Below are 22,162 nucleotides of genomic sequence, written 5' to 3' on the forward strand. Positions count from 1 at the left end.
GACCAGGGTGATGTAAAGTCTGGTGGAAATTAATAGTAAACATAAATGATATGCTGTGGGGCTTCGAAATGAAGTTTGAATGATTATTAGGTATGTTGTTTGTATATTATATATGTTTATAGTATGTCATTACAGTAGGATGAATTACACTGTTTTCGAAGTCCATGTGATGTTAACAAGGGCATGCTAGGAATGAATAAGCAGGAAGGTGCTTACCTTCCTGATGAGGGGGTAGATATATGTGCTTAGTAAAAATTTATAGTACCCGATATTCTTTGTGTAAAAACTTGATACTGTTCCTCTAAGTTTGCATAAATGTTTACGTAACGATATATCTTATGTTATATAATGTTAAATATATATGTATATATATATTTATACTGATATATATATATATATATATATCAGTTCTGAGAAATGATTCTTTGACTTAAAATTGGTCTACTGGAAATTCATGTAGCATCTTTCACCTCTTCCTCCTTGAAATGTCACAGAAAATACGTAACTGAGACAGACCGAGGCATGTGTGAGTGGGCGGGCTCTGGCTCCTGACTCAGCACTGTGACTTTGTAGATAGTGTGTGTGAATTATTTCCCAGGATTCTTTTCTTCTTTTCTTTTTTTTTTTTTTAAAGCCAAACCTGAGGTAATTCCATGCTTAGAGACAGTATAGGTCTTTGCCGTGAGCTTTCTGCCTTGGTGAGTTGAGTTTCCGCTGTCTGCAGCCTTTCTTTCCTGTTCTCTTTGTGCGTGGCTCCCAGTCAGCTTGACGCCCTTCCCTGATGATCCTTCGGGATTGAGGAGGCAGGATCTCTCAGCAGGAACCGCCACCACTCTCACCATCCCATCGTCACTGTCCCTGAATTTAGGACAGATGAATTTAGGCCAGGTGGCGTGTGTCTGCTGTCATGCTCCTCTTTTTATGGAAATGAACGCAAAGAAGGAAAGACTGGATGTTCTGTCCCAGGCTCAGTGACGCCTTGACTTTAGAAAGGCTTTGCGGTTAACAGGGGATTCTGTGGTGTTCCAGTGCCTTTTACCACTCACTCTGGAGCACAGTACAGGAGGAGCAAGGAGGAGGCCTTCGTTCTGGTAAGTGACAGAAAAGCGGCGGTGGGGTAGGATGTGATGAGGGCGAAATGGCATCGGGTGCTACCTCAGGAGCTTTCGTCAGCTTTCGGGGACAGGAAGGACTAGCTGAGCCAGGGATCAGGAATCGACAGCTGTAAACCATCTGGACCTAACTGCTGTCTTTCAAAATTCTTCACGTGCCCTAGGAGTGTGTGGAGGTCATGGTCTGAGTCGGAAGGTGGTGGCAGATGGACATGTAAGCGCACACGTGTTTTCATTCTGCCTCTTGAATGTGGGAGTTGGTGTCTTTCTGCAGTTTGGGATCCTTGGCTGTTCTCTCTCTGGACGTTGCTTCTGTCTCTGTCCCTCTTTTCCTGGGACCTCAAGTAAAGTATCATGGGCCTTTTGCTGTGGACCGTGTGTCTTCTGTTCTTTTCATTGCTTCTTCTGCCTACTCTCCAGTTTTGGTATTGTCTGTGTGCTCTGTCTCAGAACCCACGAATCTTGTCCCTTCCTATGCCATCCGAGTTTTCTGTTAAGCCATCAATGAATGTTTGATGAAAGATAGTTTATTTTATCAATCTAGAATATCCATGTGATTTCTTCATATGCATTACACTCTCCTCATTCAGTTCTCCATCTGTTGCATCCACTTCTGTCCATCTTGTTACCTGTTTTTCTTACCAAGATCTTACTTACTTCACAGTCTTTGCTTATTTTTATTCTGAATTATTGGTTGCATTTTCCTTCCCGTGTACGTTTCTGGTAACTCTTTGGATGTGTGCCTAACATGGTGAATGAAAGAAAATCGGGGGCCAGATGGTTTATTTGGTTGGTCGATAGTCCCTTCTTCTCTTTGGTGCATCGAGCTGGCCTTCGGTGCCCCTGTAATTTGTCCCTGTTTTTCCCCTGTGGACAGTCTGTGTTTTGACTGAGACCCACTAGTCAGAAGCAGGCTCTTTGTCCTCAGCACTGGAAGGCCTCACAAGCACTACGCTAGTCCTTTCAGGGATTTGGAGCGTCATACTTAGTCTTCTGCCCCATGCAGCTCAGTCATCTGGCAGCTCCCACGTGGGTGGGTCTGTGTTTGTGGGAGACCCGTTCTCACTAGCAGAGGCCTATCCCGTAGGTACTGCGAGGCCACGGTAACCTTCGCTCGGTCCCGTCCCCTTCACCTCCCACCTTGCCAAAGCACAGGTCCTGTGGGAACATCAGCCTTGCATCTGGGCCTCCTTGAGTTTCCAGTGTGTCACTGTATGGTGGTGGTGTCCTCTTATCCCAGTGGAGCTGATGTCCTGAGCTGGAATCGGCAAGTGGCCTGGGGACAAAATGGTGCCCCATCATCAGCCTCCCCAGTGAAGGGCTCTCTGTCCTCTGCACGGATCCTTTACCTAGCTCTGGTCATCTGACAGCTTCCTGACTATCGCCAGGAGCACGTCTGTGCGTAACCAGCCTTTTCTGGTTGTTGGGATGGAGGCTTCAGCTTGCACCATGTATGTATGTATGTATCTTGTCAGGAAGCGGAAGTCCCTGATTTAATAAAAAGCTTAGAAGTTGTGATGTGTTAATACCTTAAAGATGGTGGTGAGCAAGTTCTTGGTAACTGATGATGCACATAGCGAGTGCCCCATTACTGCTTTTTAAATTGGATGCAGAGTTCTTTGTTCACTGTACACAAGAATGTGTGATTTTTTTCATTCCTTTTTTTAGATTGTATTCAAATTCAAGTTAGTTAACATATAGTGTAGTATGAGATTCAGGGGTAGAATGGAGTGATTGATCGGTTGCATATAACACGTAGTGCTCATCACTTCACATGCCCTCCTTAATGCCCATCCCCCAGCTACCCCATCCACCACCCACCTCCCCTCCAGTGACTCTCACTCTGTTTCCTACGATTAAGAGTCTCTTATAGTTTGCCTCCCGCTCTGTTTTTATCTCATTGTATTTTTCCTTCTCTTCCCCATGCCCATCAGTTTCGTTTCTTAAATTCCACATATGAGTGACCCAGAGGGCTGACACACCCAGCCAGAGAAGCAGGGCGCCCGGGGCGCAGGGCAGCCCTGAGCCAGCAGGTATCCCCGGGACTTCACAGCAGCTGCTGTGGGAAGCTGAGGTGGGGGGCGCGTGGAGGCAGGAGTCGGGGCCGAGTCCTGGCACCTTCCCCACCAGAGGCCGTCTCCCTACATGCAACAGCGGGCTGCCCCCAAACCCTACACGCAACATGTTTGCCAGATGCCCAACCGCCTGGGGGTTGAAATGGCAGGGGTCCGGAGCACCCTGGGTGATGGAGGACCCCAGAGCTGTGTGGGGCCCCGCCTGGCCCCTCTCCCGCAGCCCTGTGGCTGCTTCTGCAGCAGAGCTCCTCTTCGCTGGGGACCCGCCGGTCTGGGGTCTCCTGTCCCGGGCCCCCCTGACCACCGGACAGCTGACAGGTGGCCCCCGGGACTCCTATGCCTTTGAGCTCGAGCACGAGCTCCTGCTTGGCAGCCCCTCCGTGGCACCTGCCAACCCAGACCCTCTGCGGGCCAGGCACATGGTGGAGGGCTCCTAGACCCCTGCTACGGGCTGCCAGGAGACCCCACCCAGGCCATGCGATGGCCTCGACCTGGGCAGCTTCGCAACCACCTACCCTGCAGGAGAGGCTGTCCCAGACCGCCAGCCTCCCCACCGCTATACCCACACCAGGACCCCTCCTCGGGGAGAAGAACCTGGGCTGTTGGGGATCGGTCGGCAAAAGACGCCAGGGGCCTACCCCCTGACCTGCAGAGCGTCTGCCGGTACCAAGCCTGTGCCACATGGATGGCAGAGGCAGGGAGGCCCCACTGGAGCAGCATGCGGGGGGGGGGGGGGCGGGGAGGTCCAACACCAGCCTCAGGGTCATGCCTTCCTCCGTCGCCCTCACACCATGTTTGCATCAAAACGTCCCTGAGTGCATCCGGCTCTGGGTAAACAGCGTGGGAAGCAGCATGACGGAGAAGGCGGGAGGCCCGGCCTGGTTTCGTCCTCCATGCTAGCCAGACTGGAGACCACCCAGCCGGGACAGCCCCGCCAGGCTGCTGTACCTGCCGACCTGGTAGGGTGACACTCACCACGTGCCTCCCAGCGTGGGCTCCAGTGTCCATGCGCCTGGTCCCCTCAGGGCAAGGGGAACACACAAGGCCATACCCAGGTCCGGGCTCAGCAGCAGAGGGCAGGCCAGGGCAGCTGTCAGGCTGCACGCAAGCTGACCTCTGGAGGCCATCCAGCCCTCAAGAATCACATCCAGGAAAGGAACTAGGCGGGGGAAGGGGAGGTGTGCGGGGGGTGGGGGTGATGGGGTGCCGGGCACTGATGGGGGCACTTGATGGGGTGAGCACTGGGTGTTATTCTATACGTTGGCAAATTGAACACCAATAAAAAGTCAATTACAAAGGAAAAGAAAGGAACTGACACATGTTTCCTAACTGATGGGAATGCTAAATCCCAGTTAGATATTAGCAAAAATTAGAGATAAAACATTTTTCCCATCGATGTTCCAAGAAAAAAAAAAAAAAAAGAATCACACCCAGGGAGAGCACCAGGGGCTTGATCAGACTGCTGAGCAGGGAGCGGCGCGTGAAATGACGGTGTTACCCCCCCACACCCACCGAGGCTGGGACAGGTGCCAGCGGGAGGCCCACGGGAGCGCCGCCTGACTGTGGGGCAGACCCGGGTGGCTGTGGGTCTGTCCTCAGGTGGGCAGTCCTGGGCTCACTCCTCTCCACACCGCAACTGCCGCCTCCCAGACATTCCTTTCTACGTAGAACATGGATACTGTTGTCCCTCCCACACGTTTTGGGGCAAACTGTTGAAAGATGGGGCCTCTCCTCCCTGGCAGATAATCTCTGGTCCTGGGCACTTGTGCGCTAATGCCACCACGCATCCTCCATTGACTCGAGAAGCGTCGCCAGAGCCTGCCCAGAAGCACGGTCCCCGGGACTGGAGTGTGGCCGACGTGCTGTGCCCGGGAGGGTGCAGGCAGATGGGTGAGCCCAGCACCGCAGGGCAAGACTCGCTCCACGGGGTGCCGGCATGGGGGGTGTCCTCTGGCTGAAGCTTCGGGATCCTGTGCTCACTTCAGCTTTTCAGAACCTGCTGGAGACCCATGTCAGCTCTGCAACGAAAATCCTTTTTTCTTGAAAGCTCATCAGATTTCTGAAACCACAGGTTAGAGCAGACACAGTTCAGAAGACACTGAGGAATCCCCTACTTTGGCGTCTGCTTTGTCCGTGAGCCAGGGACCTCGTGGCTGGAGTTCCGGAAACGCACACACGCAGAGAAGAGTCTCGGAAGCAAGTGACACACACGGACGCCGAAGTGCTTAAATACAGATTTATTGCAAACCGACACTGGAGAGGGGGCTTCGCGGGCGGGCACCCTGGTCTCCGCGGACCTCGGCTGACGGAGCTCAGTGGCCAATCTGCGGCGGCCGGTCTGGAGAGACAAAACACGCAGGCTGCACCGGCTCCAGGGCCCAGGCCGGTAGCAATGGGCAGAGGACACCCACGAGGACGGCCCGCCATCGGCCGCATGGCCCCGTGCCCCAGCCCGCCACTCTGACGCTGGTGAGCCGCTGCCACGGCAGGCGGGGTGGGCCAAAACGCAACACTGAAAACGACGTCAGATAGAGAAGACGACAGACCATGGAGTGTATGGCTCCCCAGTCTCCTGAGTAGCTGGGGTACGGTGCACGTCCCACGTCGTCACACCAGAGACCCCGACGAGACCATCGAGGCCGGTTCTCATGCACGTGCGTGCCATAAGAACCCTGGGACATGGGACAGGTGTGCAAATCCTGGGGACCCTGAGGATGGGCCTCAGCAGCTCCAGCAACAGGCTCCGGCCGAACTATGGGGGCAGAGCTCTGCGCCCCCTTGGCGATGCTCCTCCCATCCATCTGGTGTCTGCACCTCCTTTGAAGGCACGAGAGCCACCCGATGCTTCCCAGGGGCTGCTTCGGACATACTCAGGAATCCCCACCCGTTTCTGGCCACCGGGAGCCACAAACCTGCCCCCACACGACTGACGAGTCAGCTCCCGCCTACTCAAGCTGTTTGAAGGGGGCCGTTTCTGGAGGAACCATCGCCTAGAAAGGAGTCCTCCTCAGCCCCCAGGACAGCCCCGCAGGGAAGGTCCCAGGAAACCTGCCAGCTGACAGCCCCACAGAGCAGCGGGCACGCGGCCTGCGGGCCTGGGGTAGCTCAGGCCCCACGGGCAGAGCAGAGGCAGGAGCAAAGACCGCGGCTGTGTCCTCCGAGGGCACCCGGTGGGCTCCCTGAAAGGACCAGGCCCCACAGAGGATGTGGGAGGACAGTTCCTGCTGCGTCTGTGGCCTACTCGGGAAGGTGTCCCCACATCCGGCAGCGCCGACCAAGAGCCCCAGTCTGGTCTCCCCGACGGGGCTGAGCAGCCGGCGGACGCACACACACCAAGAGAGCGCAAGCATGAGTGTGCAAGAGAGATGAAGGCGAGGGCCCCCCGCGCCCCCCTCGGCAGCAGCCGGCCCATTACCCGCTCCCCGGGCCCAGCACGAGGAAAGGAAGCAGAGCCCACGCAGCAGCAGCAGGAGGAGAGCGGGTGGCCAGCGTCTCGCTCGCCCCACGCTGCTCCCGACAGGGTGGAGACGCAGGGCCGGGCGCCGCGGGTTCACCCTTCTTTTTAAAACGATTTTTTTTATTGGAGTTCGGTTTGCCGTCATGTAGCATAACACCCAGTGCTCATCCCACCAAGTGCCCCCCTCAGTTCCAATCACCCAGTCACCCCAAGCCCCCATCCACTTCCCCTTCCACTACCCCTTGTTCTTTACCCAGAGTTAGGTGTCTCTCATGTTTTGTCACCCTCACCGATATTTTCACTTATTTTCCCTCCTTTCCCTTTATTCCCTGTCACTAATTTTTATATTCCCCAAAAGAATGAGACCATATAATGTTTGGCCTTCTCACATTGACTTATTTCACTCAACATAATACCCTCTAGGTCCCTCCACGTCGAAGCAAATAGGGGGTATTTGTCATTTCTCTTGGCTGAGGAATACTCCATTACATAGGTAGAACACATCTTTATGCGTTCGTCTGTCCATGGGCACCGAGGCTCCTTCCACAGTGTGGCTATTGTGGACATTGCCGCTATAATCATCGGGGTGCAGGGGTCCCGGCATTTCACTGCATCCGTATCTTTGGGGTAAATCCCCAGCAGTGGGATTGCTGGCTCTCCCCGCAGCTCTATTTTGAACTCTTTGAGGAAGCTCCACACAGTTTTCCAGAGTGGCTGCCCCAGTTCACATTCCCACCAACAGTGCAGGAGGGTCCCCCTTTCTCCACATCGTCTCCAACATTTGTTGTTTCCTGTCTTCTTAATGTTCACCATTGTCACTGGTGTGAGGTGGTATCTCATTGTGCTTTTGAGTTGTGTTTCCCTGATGGCCAGTGATGCGGAGCATTGTCTCGTGCTTGGTGGCCACGTCTGTGTCTTCCTCTGTGGCATTTCTGTTCATGTCTTTTGCCCATTTCATGATTGGATTGTTGGTTTCTTTGCTGTAGAGTTGAATGAGTTCTCTAGAGATCTTGGACACTGGCCCTTTATCTGACAGGTCATTTACAAATATGTTCTCCCATTCTGTGGGTTGTCTTTTAGTTTTGTTGAGCGTTTCTTTTGCTGTCCGGAAGCTCCTCATCTTGATGAAGTCCCAGTGATTCATTTTTGCTTTTGTTTCTCTGGCCTTCATGGATGTATCTTGCAAGAAGTTACTGTGGCCAAGTTCAAGAAGGGTGTTGCCTGTGTTCTCCTCTAGGATTTTGATGGCTTCTTGTCTCACATTTAGATCTTTCATCCATTTTGAGTTTCTCTTTGTGTACGGTGGTGTGAGAGAATGGTCCAGTTTCATTCCTCTGCGTGTGGCTGTCCAACGTGCCCAGCAGCCTTTAGTGAAGAGACTGTCTTTGTTCCAGTGGATGGTGTTTCTTGCTTTCTCGAATATTAGTTGACCATAGAGTTGAGGGTCCACTTCTGGATTCTCTGTTTTGTTCCGTTGATCTGTGTGTCTGTTTTTGTGCCAGTACCACACTGTCTTGATGAGCACAGCTTTGTCGCACAGCTTGACATCCAGCATTGTGATGCTCCGGCTCTGGTTTTCTTTTTTCATATTCCCCTGCTACTTGGGGTCTTTTCTGATTCCACACTAATCTTCAGATGATTTGTTCCAACTCTCTGAAGAAAGTCCATGGTATTTCGATAGGGATTGCCTTCCATGTGTAAATTGCCCTGGGTCACGTGGTCGTTTTCCCAATACATGAATTCTTCCAATCCAGGAGCACAGAATAGTTTTCCATCTCTCTGTGTCTTCCTCAGTTTCTTTCAGACATGTTCTGTAGTTTTTCGGGTCGGGATCCTTTACCGCTCTGGTTAGGTGTATTCCTAGGTATCTCATGCTTTTGGGTGCAATTGTCAATGGGACCGACTGCTTCATTTCTCTTTCTTCAGTTTCATTGTTAGTGTATCGAAATGCCACTGATTTCTGGGCATTGATTAGGTATCCTGCCACGCCGCCGAATTTCCCGTATGAGTTCTAGCAATCTTGGGGTGGAGTCTTTTGGTTTTCTAGGTACAGTATCATGTCATCGGCGAAGAGGGAGAGTTTGATCTCTTCTTTGCCAATTTGAATGCCTTTTATTTCTTTTTGCTGCCTGATTGCTGAAGCTAGGACTTGTAGTAGTATGTTGAGTAGCCGTGGTGGGAGTGTACGTCCCTGTCGTGTTCCTGATCTTAGGGGAGAGGCTCCCAGTGTTTCCCCATCGGGAATGATATTTGCTATGGTCTTTTCGTAGATGGCTTTGAAGATGCTGAGGAATGTTCCGTCTATCACTACAGTCTCAAGTGTTTTGATCAGGAATGGATGCTGTATTTTGTCAAATGCTTTCTCTGCATCTATTGAGAGGATCATCTGGTTCTTGTTTTTTCTCTTGTTGATGTGATCCATCCCGTTGACTGCTTTACGAGTGTTGAACAACCCTTGCATCCCGGGAATCCATCCTACTTGGTCATGGCGAGTAATCTTCTTTATGTACTGTTGGGTCCTGTTGGCTCATATCTTGTTGAGAATGTTTGCATCCGTGTTCATCGGGGATATGGGACTATAATTTTCTCCTTTTTGGTGGGGTCTTTGTCTGGTTTTGGAATTAAGGTGATGCTGGCCTCATAGAACGAGCTTGGAAGTATGAATGGACCTAAAGCACCACGATGTATAATTTAAAAGCATCAGAGTCAATTTTGTACAAGGTTAACTTATCCTTTATTACAAATAAAATTCATGAAGCAATTATGAAAAACACAAAATACAGAAACAGCACAACGAAAGGGGAGGGGAAGGCTTCAGCTGTGCTGCAGCCTTCACGAACTGCTGCTCGGGGGCCGAGGCTGGTGGCTCCACTGAGGCAGGTGGCAGCTCTGGCCCTTCGATGACCTCGAGAGCTAGCGCTGGGACCTGCTCCTCCTTCTGTGGTGGCCAAGAAGCAGGTGGCTCCTCCAGGTCGGGGCAGTGAATCTGAGGTATGACCACCAGATACCTTGGCTTGACCTCAGCAGCCGGCATCTCGGCTGAGGCCTAGCTCTCAGCACCAGCAGCCGGGACCGGCTCGATCACCTCAGGCCCAGGAGCTTCAGCAGGCCCCACAGTCGGCCTCGGGTGGGCTCTTGCCGCGGTGGTTCCTGGTGTTGCTCGGGGTCCGAAGCTGGTTGCTCCCCTGAGTGAGGCGGCTGCTCCGGCACATCGATGACCTCGATAACCGGTGGTGGGGCCCGTTCGGCCTCCAGCGCTCCCAAGGGTGCAGGTGGTTCTTCCGGGTCAGGACAGGGATGGAGAGGTCTGACCATCACGTGTCTTACCTTGTAAGCGGCAGCTGGCATCAGGGTGGGGCCGAGCCCTCAGCTTCAGCAGCCGGGACCAGCTCCATCCCCTGAGACCCTGAAGGTGTAGCAGGCCCCACAGTTGGGGCTCAGGCGGGCTCTTGCGGTGGTTCAGGGTGTTGCTCGGTGTCCGAAGCCGGTGGCTCCCCTGAGTGAGGCGGCTGCTCCGGCCCATCGATGACCTCGATAACCGGTGGTGGGGCCCGTTCGGCCTCCAGCGCTCCCAAGGTTACAGGTGGTTCTTCCGGGTCAGGACAGGGATGGAGAGGTCTGACCATCACGTGTCTTACCTTGTAAGCGGCAGCTGGCATCAGGGCTTGGGCCGATCCCTCAGCTGCATCGGCCAGGACCAGCTCCATCCCCTGAGACCCTGAAGGTGGAGCAGGCCCCAGAGTCGGGGCTCGGGCGCGCTCTTGGGGTGGTTCATGGTGTTTCTCGGGGTCTGAAGACACAGTATCATCTCCAGGAAGACAAAGTATCATCACCAGGACGGACTTTCCACGTCCCTCTCAAATCAAGGACCCTCTTCCCACCGCTCAACGTGTGTGAGTGCAAGAGCCCTGGGAGGTCTCCCCAGACTGCAGCCCGTGGGGATGGGGTGTGAGCCTACCCAGTGCTCCTGGCCCAGCAGCACGGAGGCTTGATCTGTGTGGCCCACCCTGTCCCCAACTCGGCCACCCTAGTTCTCCTCACCTCCACCCTCAAACTCCGCTTGATGGAGGTTTATGAAACGCCAAAGGTAGCGCTCGGCACGACAGTCGAGCACTGAGCCTGGCACGTACTGCCCTGTGAATTTCAGCAGCTTTGTCAGGGCAGGAAATTCTGGGGGATCGTGGAAGTCCTCCTCATAGTAGTCCAGCCAGATGGTCAAGAAGGAGGACATGGTGCTGAGGAGGGACAGGTGGGCAGAGGCGTCAGAAGACAGGGCTCCCTCACACAGAGGTGTCCCGGGGAAGCCCTGCAGGAACCGGGGCCCTCGGCCTCCCGCCCGGGGCTGTCGGAGGCCAGTGCTGTTCCTTGTCCACCTGCCACCTGGCGGTCCTGCCTGCCACAGGCCTGCTCACTGAGGAGGGGCTGGCACGAAGCCTCTGTGCGTGGGAGCCCATGACCAGCGGTGTGACCATCACTGTCTTTCCCAGGGAACCTCCCTCCCGTGGGTCTGCCCTGCCTCCCTCACGAGGGGCCCCCAGGGGGTGTCCTTCCACTGACTCTAATCTCCCACGGGGCTGGGGCCGTCTGGTCCGTGAGCACTCACTGGGTCTCCGGAGCACCTGCCGTGCACCCGGGTCCAGGTGCCACCAGATTGGTGAGGGTGATGCTCCCCACACCCTCTGCTCTGCGTCCCAGGTGTGGGGCAGACAGGGTTGGTGGGGATGGGCATGGAGGAGGTCTCCCTTTGGGGTCCCAGTGCTCTCCCACAAAGCCCGCACCCCACCCACGGCTCTCCTTTGCTCTTTTCCTAAAGGGGCCTCAGACCTTTGCCCTGTCACAGGAATTGCAGACGTGTGGGGTGAGGGGTCCAGCAGCCCCTCCGACCCACAGCCCCCTCGCGACCCTCCTGGAGAGGGAAGGCTCCCCTGCATGAGCCAGGGCTCACTCACATTTCCCACTGGTCCAGGATTCCTTCCTTCTTGCAAGTATGTATGATGTATCGATATCTAGAGGAGGGCGGGGGGCATCACATGAATCGTCCTGTGGACCCAACCTCTCCTCATAGCTGCTGTCACCCTCTGAACCCCAACTAGTCCGGAACCCTGGGGGGCCATTAGCTCTGTGCATTGGGCCACGGGCAGCTCCTGGAGAAGGACCTGCACCTGCTGGCGCTTCCTGAATGATTGAGGAATGAAAGGGCTCTGGCCAGGCCCATGGCCGATATCCAAGTGGGCCTGGGCGCCCAGGGGTCCCCGGGGACCCCTACCCCGAATGCCCCAGGATACAGACCCCAGATGGACTCAAAACTCCCTTTCCATGGCAAAACAGGTCAGCTCAAGACCCTGGTGACGGTGGGGAGGCGGAACAGGCTTCGTCATGGGGAGAGAACGACGACTGCTGAACACAATCACAGCCCCTCTAGCCGACCTGCCACAGGCCAGGCCCCAGGGGCTGCCCTGCAGGACCCGACTAGGCCCTGCGTGACTCTACTCCAGTCGGAGGAGCAGCCCCAAGGGCCGGGAAGTTCAGCCACTTTCCCCAAGACTCCCAACCAGTAGGTGGCCCATCCCCCTGGGCTGTGGAGGGTCAGGGTGCTCACTTTGCAAACAGCAGGTCCAGCACCTCTTCAGGGGTGCCATATTCCTCCAAAACATTTAGAAATTCAAATAGGAACAGATTGTCCAAGCGCAGCAAGGCAGGCACCAGTTCTTCTACCTGCTGCTCCAGCAGCTCCCTCCGGCTGGGGGTGGTTGGGCAGATCCGATTTCTTCTCAGGGCTGAGGCCCTTTCAGCCTGAGGTGGGACAGAGGAGACGTACGTGCAGCCTGCACTGTAGCCTCCAGACCACCTGGGAGTTGGAGCGCAGACCAAAGCCCGAGCTCTCAGTGGCTGCGGGGGACGGGGGGCGGTGGTGGTGGCAGGAGTGCCCACAGCAGAAACACGGGGCTTGACGCCTGCGGCTCAGTCACTAGGCATCTGACTCTGGGTTGTGGCTCAGGTCATGGTTTCAGCATCCTGAGATCCCGCCCCTGGCAGGCTCTGCCCTTGGGGCAGAGTGTGCTTGAGGAGCCTGTGTCTCCCTCTTCCGCTCCCTGCTTCTCTGCCTGTCTCTTAAACAAACTATCCAATAAAGAAATAATCTTAGAGGATAAATTTTCAAAAAAATTTGGATCAATACAAGGATCTCAAGTGGGAGGGGTCAGTCTCCCAGGGCCGCTTGTCAGCTGAGTTTTGACAGCACCTCCCTGCATTAACGGCTTCACCCCTTGAATTTGACCACACGTCCCTGTCTCGAGGTGCCCACTCGGAGACCTTTCCTTGGGTGGAGGTCCCAGGGCGTGAGGGCTGCAGGATGTTCAGCGCCACCCTGTGATTTGGCAACAGAAGGGAATCGCATCGAAGTCCTGCATCAGTGAAGGGCTCAGTGGCTGTTGGGACCAACTGGCCTCTGACATGTGCAGCACACGAGGCCCCTGTGCCTGACCCCGTGGCACGGGGGGCAGGGATGCGCTCCTTCAAAATCTAACTGCAGAGCGATAGACATAGTACAGTGAGCCCCGTGTCCCTTTGGGGAAAAGTCTCCCAACTCACAAGGACCATGCTCAAGCCTTGGAGAAGGTGGGGAAGGACGTCAGGCCAGTGGGGCCTCCTGGGAGCACCAGTTAGAAGAAAGCAGAGCACAGTGGAAACTACTGGAGACCACGTCCGATGAGACACGGTGTGTCTCTTTTTCAAAAGTTTTTATGGGCAGCCCGGGTGGCTCAGTGGTTTAGCACTGCCTTCAGCCCGGGGCGTGATCCTGGGGACCCAGGATCCAGTCCCACATCAGACTCCCTGCGTGGAGCCTGCTTCTCCCTCTGCTTGTGTCTCTGCTTGTCTCTCTCAGTTTCTCATGAATAAATAAATAAAATCTTTAAAAAGATTTAATTATAAAAAAGTTGTTATTATTTGTTCATGAGACACACAGAGAGAGAGAGAGAGAGAGAGAGAGAGAGGCAGACACACAGACAGAGGTAGAAGCAGTCCCCATGCAGACAGCCCGAGGCGGAACTCGATCCCAGGTCTCCAGGATCAGGGCCTGGGCACAAGGCAGACGCTAAACCCTGGGCGAACAGGCATCCCCTGAAGGCTCTATTCTGATATTCCTACAAATCTGTGCACAGGGACTCTGCATGCATCTGGCCCAGGCAGGGGCAGGGTCATGGGGGTAAGTTTGGGGAGGAGGAGAATCCAGACTCCTGAAGGAGCAGAAGTCTAGGGGGGAGCCCGGGGGAGCACAGGCTGGCTTCTGGGGCCCAGGGCCCTTCCTGCTGCATCGGGGCCCTGGGTGTCGGGTGGCCCCAGCCCCTGCACTCACCTTGAACCCTTGCAGGCCTCCGTTAGCTGTTTTGGGCTGCTTCCTGATCACCACCGGGGTGTGGGGGATGTCCTTTTCTTCCCGCCTCCGCCGCCACCCATTGTCCCATGTGGAGCTCTGTAAAGACAGTGTGTGGCAGCCAGGCAGGAGGCCTCAGCGCCCGGTCTGGCCGCTTCGGCCGGGCCGCACACCCAGCTGACTCCATTGCAGACCCACCAAGCACAGCCGGCTCACACCTCCCCCAAGGTAGAGCAAAGGGATGCGGCTGCAGGGCCTTGGGTTAACTCTGGGGCGGGTAAGAGGCGCCTCGGTAATCCTGTTTCCACCCTGCCCACCGTGACATCAGGGTGACCCTGAAGGGATCACCGGGGAACCTGCTGCCCTGCAATGTCCTCCAGCCTGGATGCGACCTGCCCACACATCCCTGTTTCCCTGAAGAGGAGAGGATGGGGCTACCCAGGATGGCTGGCACAGGTGGCCTGGCCTGGCCTGGCCTGCTTTGTATTACCCTACGGCGCCTCCTGAAAAACTCCCTGAGGCGTTGGGTTTGACGGTGGCACCAACGTCTCCAGCATTCGAAGCAGCCGCATCCCTGGGGTTCCTGGCGTGGCTCGAAACTGGGAAAACCGGAAGGGAACATCTTTCAGTAGCAAAAGTCTCCTGAAAGTGAGCCTGAGGTGGGGCTGCACTAGAATGTGGGGGCCCCGGGCAGGGGTTCCAAGTTCTGTTGGCCTCTGTTGTGAAAGAAGTGACCTCACTGCCTGGGACCCCCTCCCTGATTCCACTCCTGGAGGAAGCTTCAGGAGCAGCGCTGGGGGCTGCCGATGCCCCCCCCCCCCCCCGCAGGCAATGGCCTGTGTGCACACAGTGACACAACCGCACCCCTCTCCACAGGCCCCAGGGAAGGACTGTGTGCAGCCAGGGCCCCAGCCTGGAAACACACCTGGGTTCAGACACAACTTTCCATTCTTCCCAGGTTTCCACCCCGGAGAAGCCGTTGTGCCCGTCGGGGATGGTCTGCCTCTTGCCTGTGGCATAGGGATTATCCTAGCAGGTGCTTCCTCCAGACGTCCCCAGGCCACTGTGGCATCATATCTATGACATTGGAGGCGGGTGTCCCAAGCAGGAAATACCTCCCACCACATGTTCTTCCTTGGTGTGTCCATGCGTCCAGGCCCACAAGGTCCCTGTGTGCACACACGTGGGCACCGGTACCCTCATTCTGGAGGCCCAGAAGATGACAGTGCCACCGGGGCAGGGATGGGCCATAGCTTCCCACGATCCTAGGCTCCTGAATCCAAGGCAAACCCTACAGTAGGTGTGGGAGTCTTGGCCTAGAAGGTGTGAGGCCGTCCTTATCCTGAAACCCTGCAGCCCTGGGCTGATCGCTGGGAGGACTTCCTGACGCCCAGGACACGGGCGAGGCTTGGCAGTGGCCCCTGGTGCCATCCCTGGGCCCCAGGCCTGGGGACAGGGGACGTTGGGAGAGGGCTCCCTGTCCTTGTCCTTCCTGGGCGTCCTGGCCTGAATTCTCAGGTCAACGTGTAGCACCAGAGAAAAGCCGGAGGGGTCGGTCCTTCTGGGCAGACGGAGGGCAGCATGAGCAGAAGCCGGGGGATGTGCTCTCAGAGGGGGCTGCAGACGCCCGTGGGCCCAGGGCGCCCGCGTCACTCCCCGTGTGAACACAGCCACGCTTCTCACTGCTTGTGTTCATTCTGGAAAAAGTCATCGTTTTTCGTGAAGTTTGCGACTTCCGTTAATGTGTAGCGGGCTTGCTGTCCCCTCTGGGAGAACGCCTGAATGCGTTTTGGAGAGCGTCTCCCTCGTATCTCGTGGTCACACCCGTGGACCTGAGCCACTGGCGGGAAGGAGTCTTGTGAGGCCGTCTGCTATTTTAGGGACGCAGAGGGGAGCTTTACAGAAGTGTCCGAGGATGATCACAGGCGAGAGCAGCGGGTCAGCGTGTGACAGGTGCTAGTGAGTCTGCCCCCGGGCGACGGCGAGGTGGGCGCTGACACTCTTCCTGTTGCAAAGTGCCAGAGTGGCAGTTCTGAGATGACCCTGGGTGGCGAGGTCAGGGTGTAGACCCTGGTGCGCCCCTTGGGGCTCGGGTCCCGGCGGGTGACTCTTCGCAGACAGCCGCCCACACATCCCGTGGAGGCCAGCCACGAGGACTCAGGTGTGCGCACCTGCCCTTCGGGGGCCGGTGTCGGGGGTGTGTGGCACGATGCACAGGGGCCAGCAGGTGACGGTCTGAGGGGGTGGTCAGGAGGGAAGCTGGAAGAGAGAGCTGGCTCCAGGCTGGGGCTGTGTGGGTGTGCCAGCTGGGCCGCGGGTCGGACAGGGTGGGCCCCTGCGTGGGAACCGGCCTGAGTGCAGGTGTAGGGCCGGGTGGGTGCCCCAGGGTGACCCTAACCACAGCCCTGGGGGCCGCTCACCTTCCTGAGGCTGCCCTGGCCTCCGAGGGGGTCCCTTGCCTGTCGTGCTGCACGCTCTGTGGTCTCTGGCACCTGGTGGTGAAAGTGCAGGTGCCCAGGCCCCGGGCGGGTCACTAACCTGGGATTTGTCCTGTCGCCCCCCCCCCCCCCCCAGGAGAACCACTGTCACCGCATCAAGATCCTCGGCGACTGTTATTACTGTGTGTCCGGCGTCACCCAGCCCAAGACCGACCATGCCCTCTGCTGTGTGGAGATGGGCCTGGACATGATCGATAACATCACGTGAGCCCCCCGCGGCGACCGCCCCCGCGCTGTCCCGTCCACTCTGCCGAGAGCCAGGCCGCATGGTGAAGCGCGTGTGCCTCTGGGACCCCCTCCTCTGCATTTGGCTGGGACGGTATTTCTTTATCCGTGACCGTCCCGAGCATTGTCGGGATGGCGTTAGTGGGGCGGGAGGAAATACGCTTTGTCGCGTAGCCAGGCCGGGCATCCAGGGAGTCAGCCGGGTTCCGCTGAAGGAACTGCACGTGCTCGGCCTTGCGCGCCTTGGCGTCCAGGTGCCCCGTGCCGAGGGGCCTTGGAGGGAACAGGTGCGCGTCGCCTGGACACCGCGGGCCGGCCGTGTCCGCTTCTCAGCCAGCCTGTCTCGTCCCGTCAGGCAGCGGGATGAAGAGTTAGGGACCCTCGGTCGGGGTAGGGACGGCGTGAGGCCGGGAGGCCGCGCCGGTGGCTGGAGCACCCCCATGCCCACGTCTCAGCAGCTCAGAGGGGTGGGTGCAGCCCCGCAGGACGGGCTTAATTCCCAGGGACCGCCGTCAGCATCCACACTCGGAGCTGAGAAGTGGCAGCAGCAGCGTCGTCTGGGGAACAAGAAAGGGGAGAGAGAGATGCAAACGAGGAGGCTCCGAAGTGTGGACGGGTGTGGAGGTGGGGCGTCCAGGAGGCAGGCAGTGCCCTCGGGGACAGGGGTGGGGGCCCTGCGGGCAGTGGGTCCCTGTGCCAGTGGTGGCGGGTCTGCGCCCACGCCAGGGTTGGGCCGGGAGAGACCCCGGTGAGGCCAGCGTGCATCCAGACACTGGAGCCTCTGCCCTCGAGGGGGAGCTGCACTGGGGCAGGCGGGCAGGGCCGGGCAGGAAGCACAGGTGCGTCTCCCGGATGGTTCGGAGGCTCCCCCTCGCGACGGCGTCCTCTCGTGTCCCCGGCCACGTCCCAGCCATCAGAGCGCCGGGCACCACGTGCCACGAATACGCCTGCGGTTCGCATTGCGTCCTTTGTCAGCATGTGACGTCCTCCCCGTCGCGCGTCACCCCTCGTGTCACAGCCCGTGCTGTCTTGTGTGTCGTCGCGTGGGGCTCACGCCCAGTAGCTCTCACGTCGCGGCCACATCAGTGTGGAGCACAGCCTGGGTCACGTCGTGTGTCGTTCTGGGACCTCCTGGGCCAAAGTGAGGTTGTGCAGGGGGAGGTGCGGGGAGGCAGGTGTCCACTCCCCCGTCAGCCGGTCACGGGTGCGTCCCCGGCAGGTCCTGGCCCGGGTGCCACCGACGGCTCGTGCCGTTGATGTCCCTGAGGGGGGTGACGCCGGCCGCCCCTGCTGGGGGCCTCCTGGGGGGACCTGGTGCCCCCGTCGCCCCCAGGTCTCCTTGGGTGGAGAGGCGCCCAGAGGCGTGCTTGGGTCGCCTGGCTGCTCACGCGGGCTCTAGGCCTGCCCTGGTGCGCCCCACCTTCGCCGCACTTGGGCAGCCTCGGAGGGATTTCTGTGACCGTCTCCTGGCTGCCCCAACCCGGAGTTCTCCACCTCCCCTCGGGTGTGGCTGCTGCTGTGCCATGTGGAGAGGTGGATCGGCCACCTGTCTGCCCCCTGCTCCGTTCCCTCGTGGCGGTGGGGGCCCCTTGGCAGTGTCTCCTGTCCGCTGAGGCTGAGCTCCAGGCTCCCCGACCCTGTCGGCCCTGAGAACCGACCTTGGCCTCGGAGGCCGCCCACCCCGGGGCCAGTGGGCATCTTCCCTGGCCTCCAGGGGCTGCCGTCTGCGTCGGCTCCAGATCCCCAGAAGCTTCCATGGTCTCCTGGGAATCCAGGGCCCGGTCTCTGTCTCCAGAGACTGGGAGCGTGTCCTGGGCGCCGTCCCGGCTTGGACGGGGGCGAGGGCCACCAGAGCCACAGCTCGGAGCCGGCCTCCTGCCCACGATGAGCCCCTCTTCCCTTTTCTGGGGGCCCTAGCGCAGGGCGCTGCCTGTGTGCATCCGCCGCACGGTGGGCCTCACGCAGTGACGGGCTCTTGGGGGGCCACTCCTGGCCTGCCGGTGGCCTCCCTCACCTGCCGCACCGCCCCCTTCTGACACAGAAACGTGTGCAAGCGTGTGTATTTGTGTTTAGCCTGGAACTCTGGAAACGCGAAACTTGCCCGAGAAGAAGCGAGGAGCAGTGGCCAGGGCCGGTGTCTGGCCTCTGGCCGGGCTGTGTGCTGCTGTGCGTTGGGCCCAGGGCCCTGGGAGGACGGCGGCTTCCTTCTGAGCAGGGCCTGTCAGTCTTCTCCCTCGGAGCCCCGAGGGCGCAGCACCCCAAGGCCCCGCCGCGGCCTGGATGGCTAGAGTGAGCTGTGGGCGACCGGCAGGAAGGTGGTGCTTGCAGACGCCCCTCGCCAGGCCGCGGAGTCGATAGGTATAGAGGATACACCCGTTCAGACTCCCAAGTAACCCGTGCTGGCACGCGGACTTCTGGACGTGCACCGGGCGGGGACCCCAGACCCGACGCGAAACACTGTGGTTCTGGGGGCTGGGCCCTCATTGGGCTCAAGGGGTGGTGATGGGCGCCCGGCCACGGAAGGCTGGGCCAGGGGGACGCGGTCCTCACGGCTGGGGGAGTGGGTTCCTGCAAGGGCAACCGGCACCCAAAGGCCTTGGCGAATGGCCCTGGGGGATGGGGGTGAGGGCCTGGGAGGGCTCCCTGGAGGCTGCGTCTCAGCTGGGCCAATTCGTACTAGGAAGAAGGTGGGCGCACATGAATCAACCGCAGTTTTGAAGCAGGAGGGAGGTTGGTCTCTGAGCTCACGGGCCACCTGCTGTGCTGGGCGGGTGGTGGTCTGCCCCAGGTTGGGCGCTGGTGAGATTGGCTCCAGGGTGGCGGCCTGGTGGCCCTGCATGTCTGTGGTTTCCCTTGTGGCAGACTTGCTAACCACGGGGCCACCGTGTCCTGGGCCGTGGCTCGGCCTCCTGGTGTGGTTGGGCTTTGCCGCTCATGCGGAAGGCCCGTTGGACACACCTGCTGTGGGGGCCACCTGTGGACAGACCAGGGCACAGAGGGGCTGAGCACCTGGCTCAGCGCACCCTCTGGCACCTGACTGTGGCTGTGCATCCCACAGGGCGGGGACCCCATGCTCCCGCCTGTCCGGGCTCCCCTCATGCGTGTACACGAGGGCCCAGCTCATGTCCGTGACCTGTTTCTTGCAGGTCGGTGGCCGAGGCCACTGAGGTGGACCTGAACGTGCGTGTGGGGCTGCACACCGGCAGGGTCCTCTGCGGGGTCCTCGGCCTGCGCAAATGGCAGTACGACGTGTGGTCCAACGACGTGACCCTGGCCAACGTCATGGAGGTCGCCGGCCTGCCCAGGTGAGTGGAGGGGAGGCGATGCGCTCTGGGCCAAAGGACTGGTGCAGGTGCTTCTTGGAGCCACCTGGGAGGGGCCTGCGGGGGGCCCCCAGGACCCCCAGCCTCTGCAGGAGCCGCAGTGGGTGGAGAGGAGGTCCGAGGCTCAGACCACCTGGTGCTGTCGCTTCTCTCTGCTCGTCCCCTGCGCTCACCTAAGGAAGGGGGGCCCCGTGGCCTCACTGTCCGGAGGGCACACCAGCTTTCTCCCGGCACTGCGTGTCCAAGTGCCTTGGCTGCCCCTGACACGGGGAGCCTGAGTCCTGGACGTGCCTGCAGGGAGGGCTGCCTGCCGCCGCCTGCAGGCCCTGGGCATGGCGGGGCTGCTGTGTTGCAGGAAGGTCCACATCACGAGGACGACGCTGGCGTGTTTGAACGGTGACTACGAGGTGGAGGAGGGTCACGGGCACAAGAGGAACAGCTTCCTGAAAGCTCACAACATTGAAACGTTCTTCATCGTGCCGTCTCACCGGCGGAAGGTAGGCTCCGGGAGGGGGACGGGGCCCCCACTCGCCTGGTCCTGGGCATGGGCCAGGCCTTCGGGATGGACGAACTCCTGGACCCCCAGGCGGAGCCTGGGGTCCTCTTGGGGGCGGGGCCACCCTGCAACTGCCCCCCCCACTGACCTTCCTGGATCTCTACTCCTCTCCAGCATGCCACGTCAGTGGTGGGGCTGCTGAGGGCTGAGGGTGCCGTGCACGTGGGAGGGCCTGTGACCCGCATAGAGGGCCCTCAAGGGCTGTGTGCCCAAGGAAACGGATTTGAGTGTGATTAAGGGGGCCTAGTTCTTCCAGGGCTCAGTCGAGGGTTTCAGCGCACAGAGGAAGGTCTCAGGGCACAGACGGGGAGTGCAGGGCACAGGTGGGGTTCGCGGGGCACAGGCAGGAGGCATGGGGCACAGGCAAGGGGTGGGGGGCACAGGCGAGGGGTAGGGGGCACAGGCGAGGGGCAGGGGGCACAGAAGGGGGGGCCATGGGACATATGTGAGGGATGCGGGTTACAGGTGAGGGGCAGGGGGCACGGGTGGTGGATGTGGGGCATGGGCGGGGTTCGCGGGGCACAGGCGGGGGGCACAGGCGAGGGGCTGGGGGCACAGGCAGGAGGTGCGGGACACAGGTTGGGGTCGGGGGACACAGGCGGGTGATGTGGGTCACAGGAGAGGGGCGAGGGGCACAGAAGCGGGTGGCACAGAAGGGGAGGCCACGGGGCACAAGTGGGGTCCTTGGGCACAGGACGGGGTCTCAGCGCACAGGCAGGGGTCGCGGGGCACAACGAGGGGCGGGGTCGCAGGCGAGGGATGGGGGCACAGGCGAGTAGTGGGGGGCACAGGTGAGGGGCCGGGGGCACAGAAGGTGGGGCCGTGGGGCACAGGCAGGGTCTGGGGGCACAAGTGGGGGTTGTGGCGCACAGGCAGGGTTGGGGGGCACCAGCGGCCCTGGTGCTCCTTCAGGACATAAGCAGGTCGGCTGCGAGACAGAGCTTGAAGCTTCTCCGTCCTGTGTGTCCCTGGTTTGGGGCTGTGCAGGCCCTGTGACCTGGGGCCCACGGCCGAGGGGCTCCCTGAGCTCACTCCTGAAGCAGGGGCAGCCCTCGCAGGCCTGGAGGAGGGCCGGGCGAGGGGTCGCCCAGGACCCCAGCACAGCAGCAGTCACCCAGGCAGGTGGGGCCTGCGGGGCAGGACCCCGGGGGTCTCTGGCGCTGGTCCTCGGCCGGCTGCCGCCCCGCCCGCCAGCGACGTCCAGGCCTCCGGGTCCCTCCCTGGCCGGGCCCCAAGCCCCCCACTGCTGCAGGCCCCGCTCCGGGGCCTCGCTCTGGGTCCAGAGGCCCCGGGAGGAGCCGAGAGCCGTGTGCCGTGGAGCCGGCCCGCCGGTCCCGCTCGCCTGTTTGGCGTCTGTGTCCCCGTGAGGTCGTGCCCGGCCCGGGGGCAGCTCGGGGCTGCTCATGGGCCGTCCCCGGACCACCTCTCTGCACAGATACTCCCAGGGCTTATCCTGTCCGACATCAAGGCAGCCAAGAGGATGAAATTCAAGACCGTGTGCTACCTGCTGGTTCAGCTCATGCAGTGCCGGAAGATGTTCA

General features: G+C 59.2%; 1 protein-coding gene and 1 long non-coding RNA gene across 3 annotated transcripts; one reads left to right on the top strand and one right to left on the bottom strand.

Moving 5' to 3' along the window:
- Window positions 1-425: 425 nt before the first annotated feature.
- LOC144284808 (uncharacterized) lies at window positions 426-1,477 on the top strand. The gene is made up of 2 exons (XR_013353231.1): window positions 426-1,091; window positions 1,277-1,477. It is a non-coding gene; the product is annotated as an uncharacterized LOC144284808 (long non-coding RNA).
- Window positions 1,478-9,337: 7,860 nt separating this feature from the next.
- On the bottom strand, window positions 9,338-14,702 carry LOC144284796 (ral guanine nucleotide dissociation stimulator-like). 2 transcript variants are annotated; one of them, XM_077849849.1, is made up of 7 exons: window positions 14,510-14,702; window positions 14,002-14,118; window positions 12,244-12,437; window positions 11,594-11,650; window positions 10,686-10,879; window positions 10,443-10,452; window positions 9,338-9,817 (listed from the first exon to the last, which is right to left on the bottom strand). In XM_077849849.1, the coding sequence occupies exons 1-7, from the start codon at window positions 14,639-14,641 to the stop codon at window positions 9,691-9,693; spliced, it is 831 nt and encodes a 276-aa protein (XP_077705975.1). In that variant the 5' UTR covers window positions 14,642-14,702; the 3' UTR covers window positions 9,338-9,690. The 2 variants fall into 2 exon arrangements, with proteins under 2 accessions (XP_077705975.1, XP_077705974.1); XM_077849848.1 differs by having other exon boundaries at window positions 9,661-10,452; window positions 14,510-14,686.
- Between the last annotated feature and the right edge of the window lie 7,460 nt (window positions 14,703-22,162).

The sequence above is a fragment of the Canis aureus genome, chromosome 15 (genome assembly GCF_053574225.1).
Source record: "Canis aureus isolate CA01 chromosome 15, VMU_Caureus_v.1.0, whole genome shotgun sequence".
In the NCBI taxonomy this organism is placed as follows: domain Eukaryota; kingdom Metazoa; phylum Chordata; class Mammalia; order Carnivora; family Canidae; genus Canis; species Canis aureus.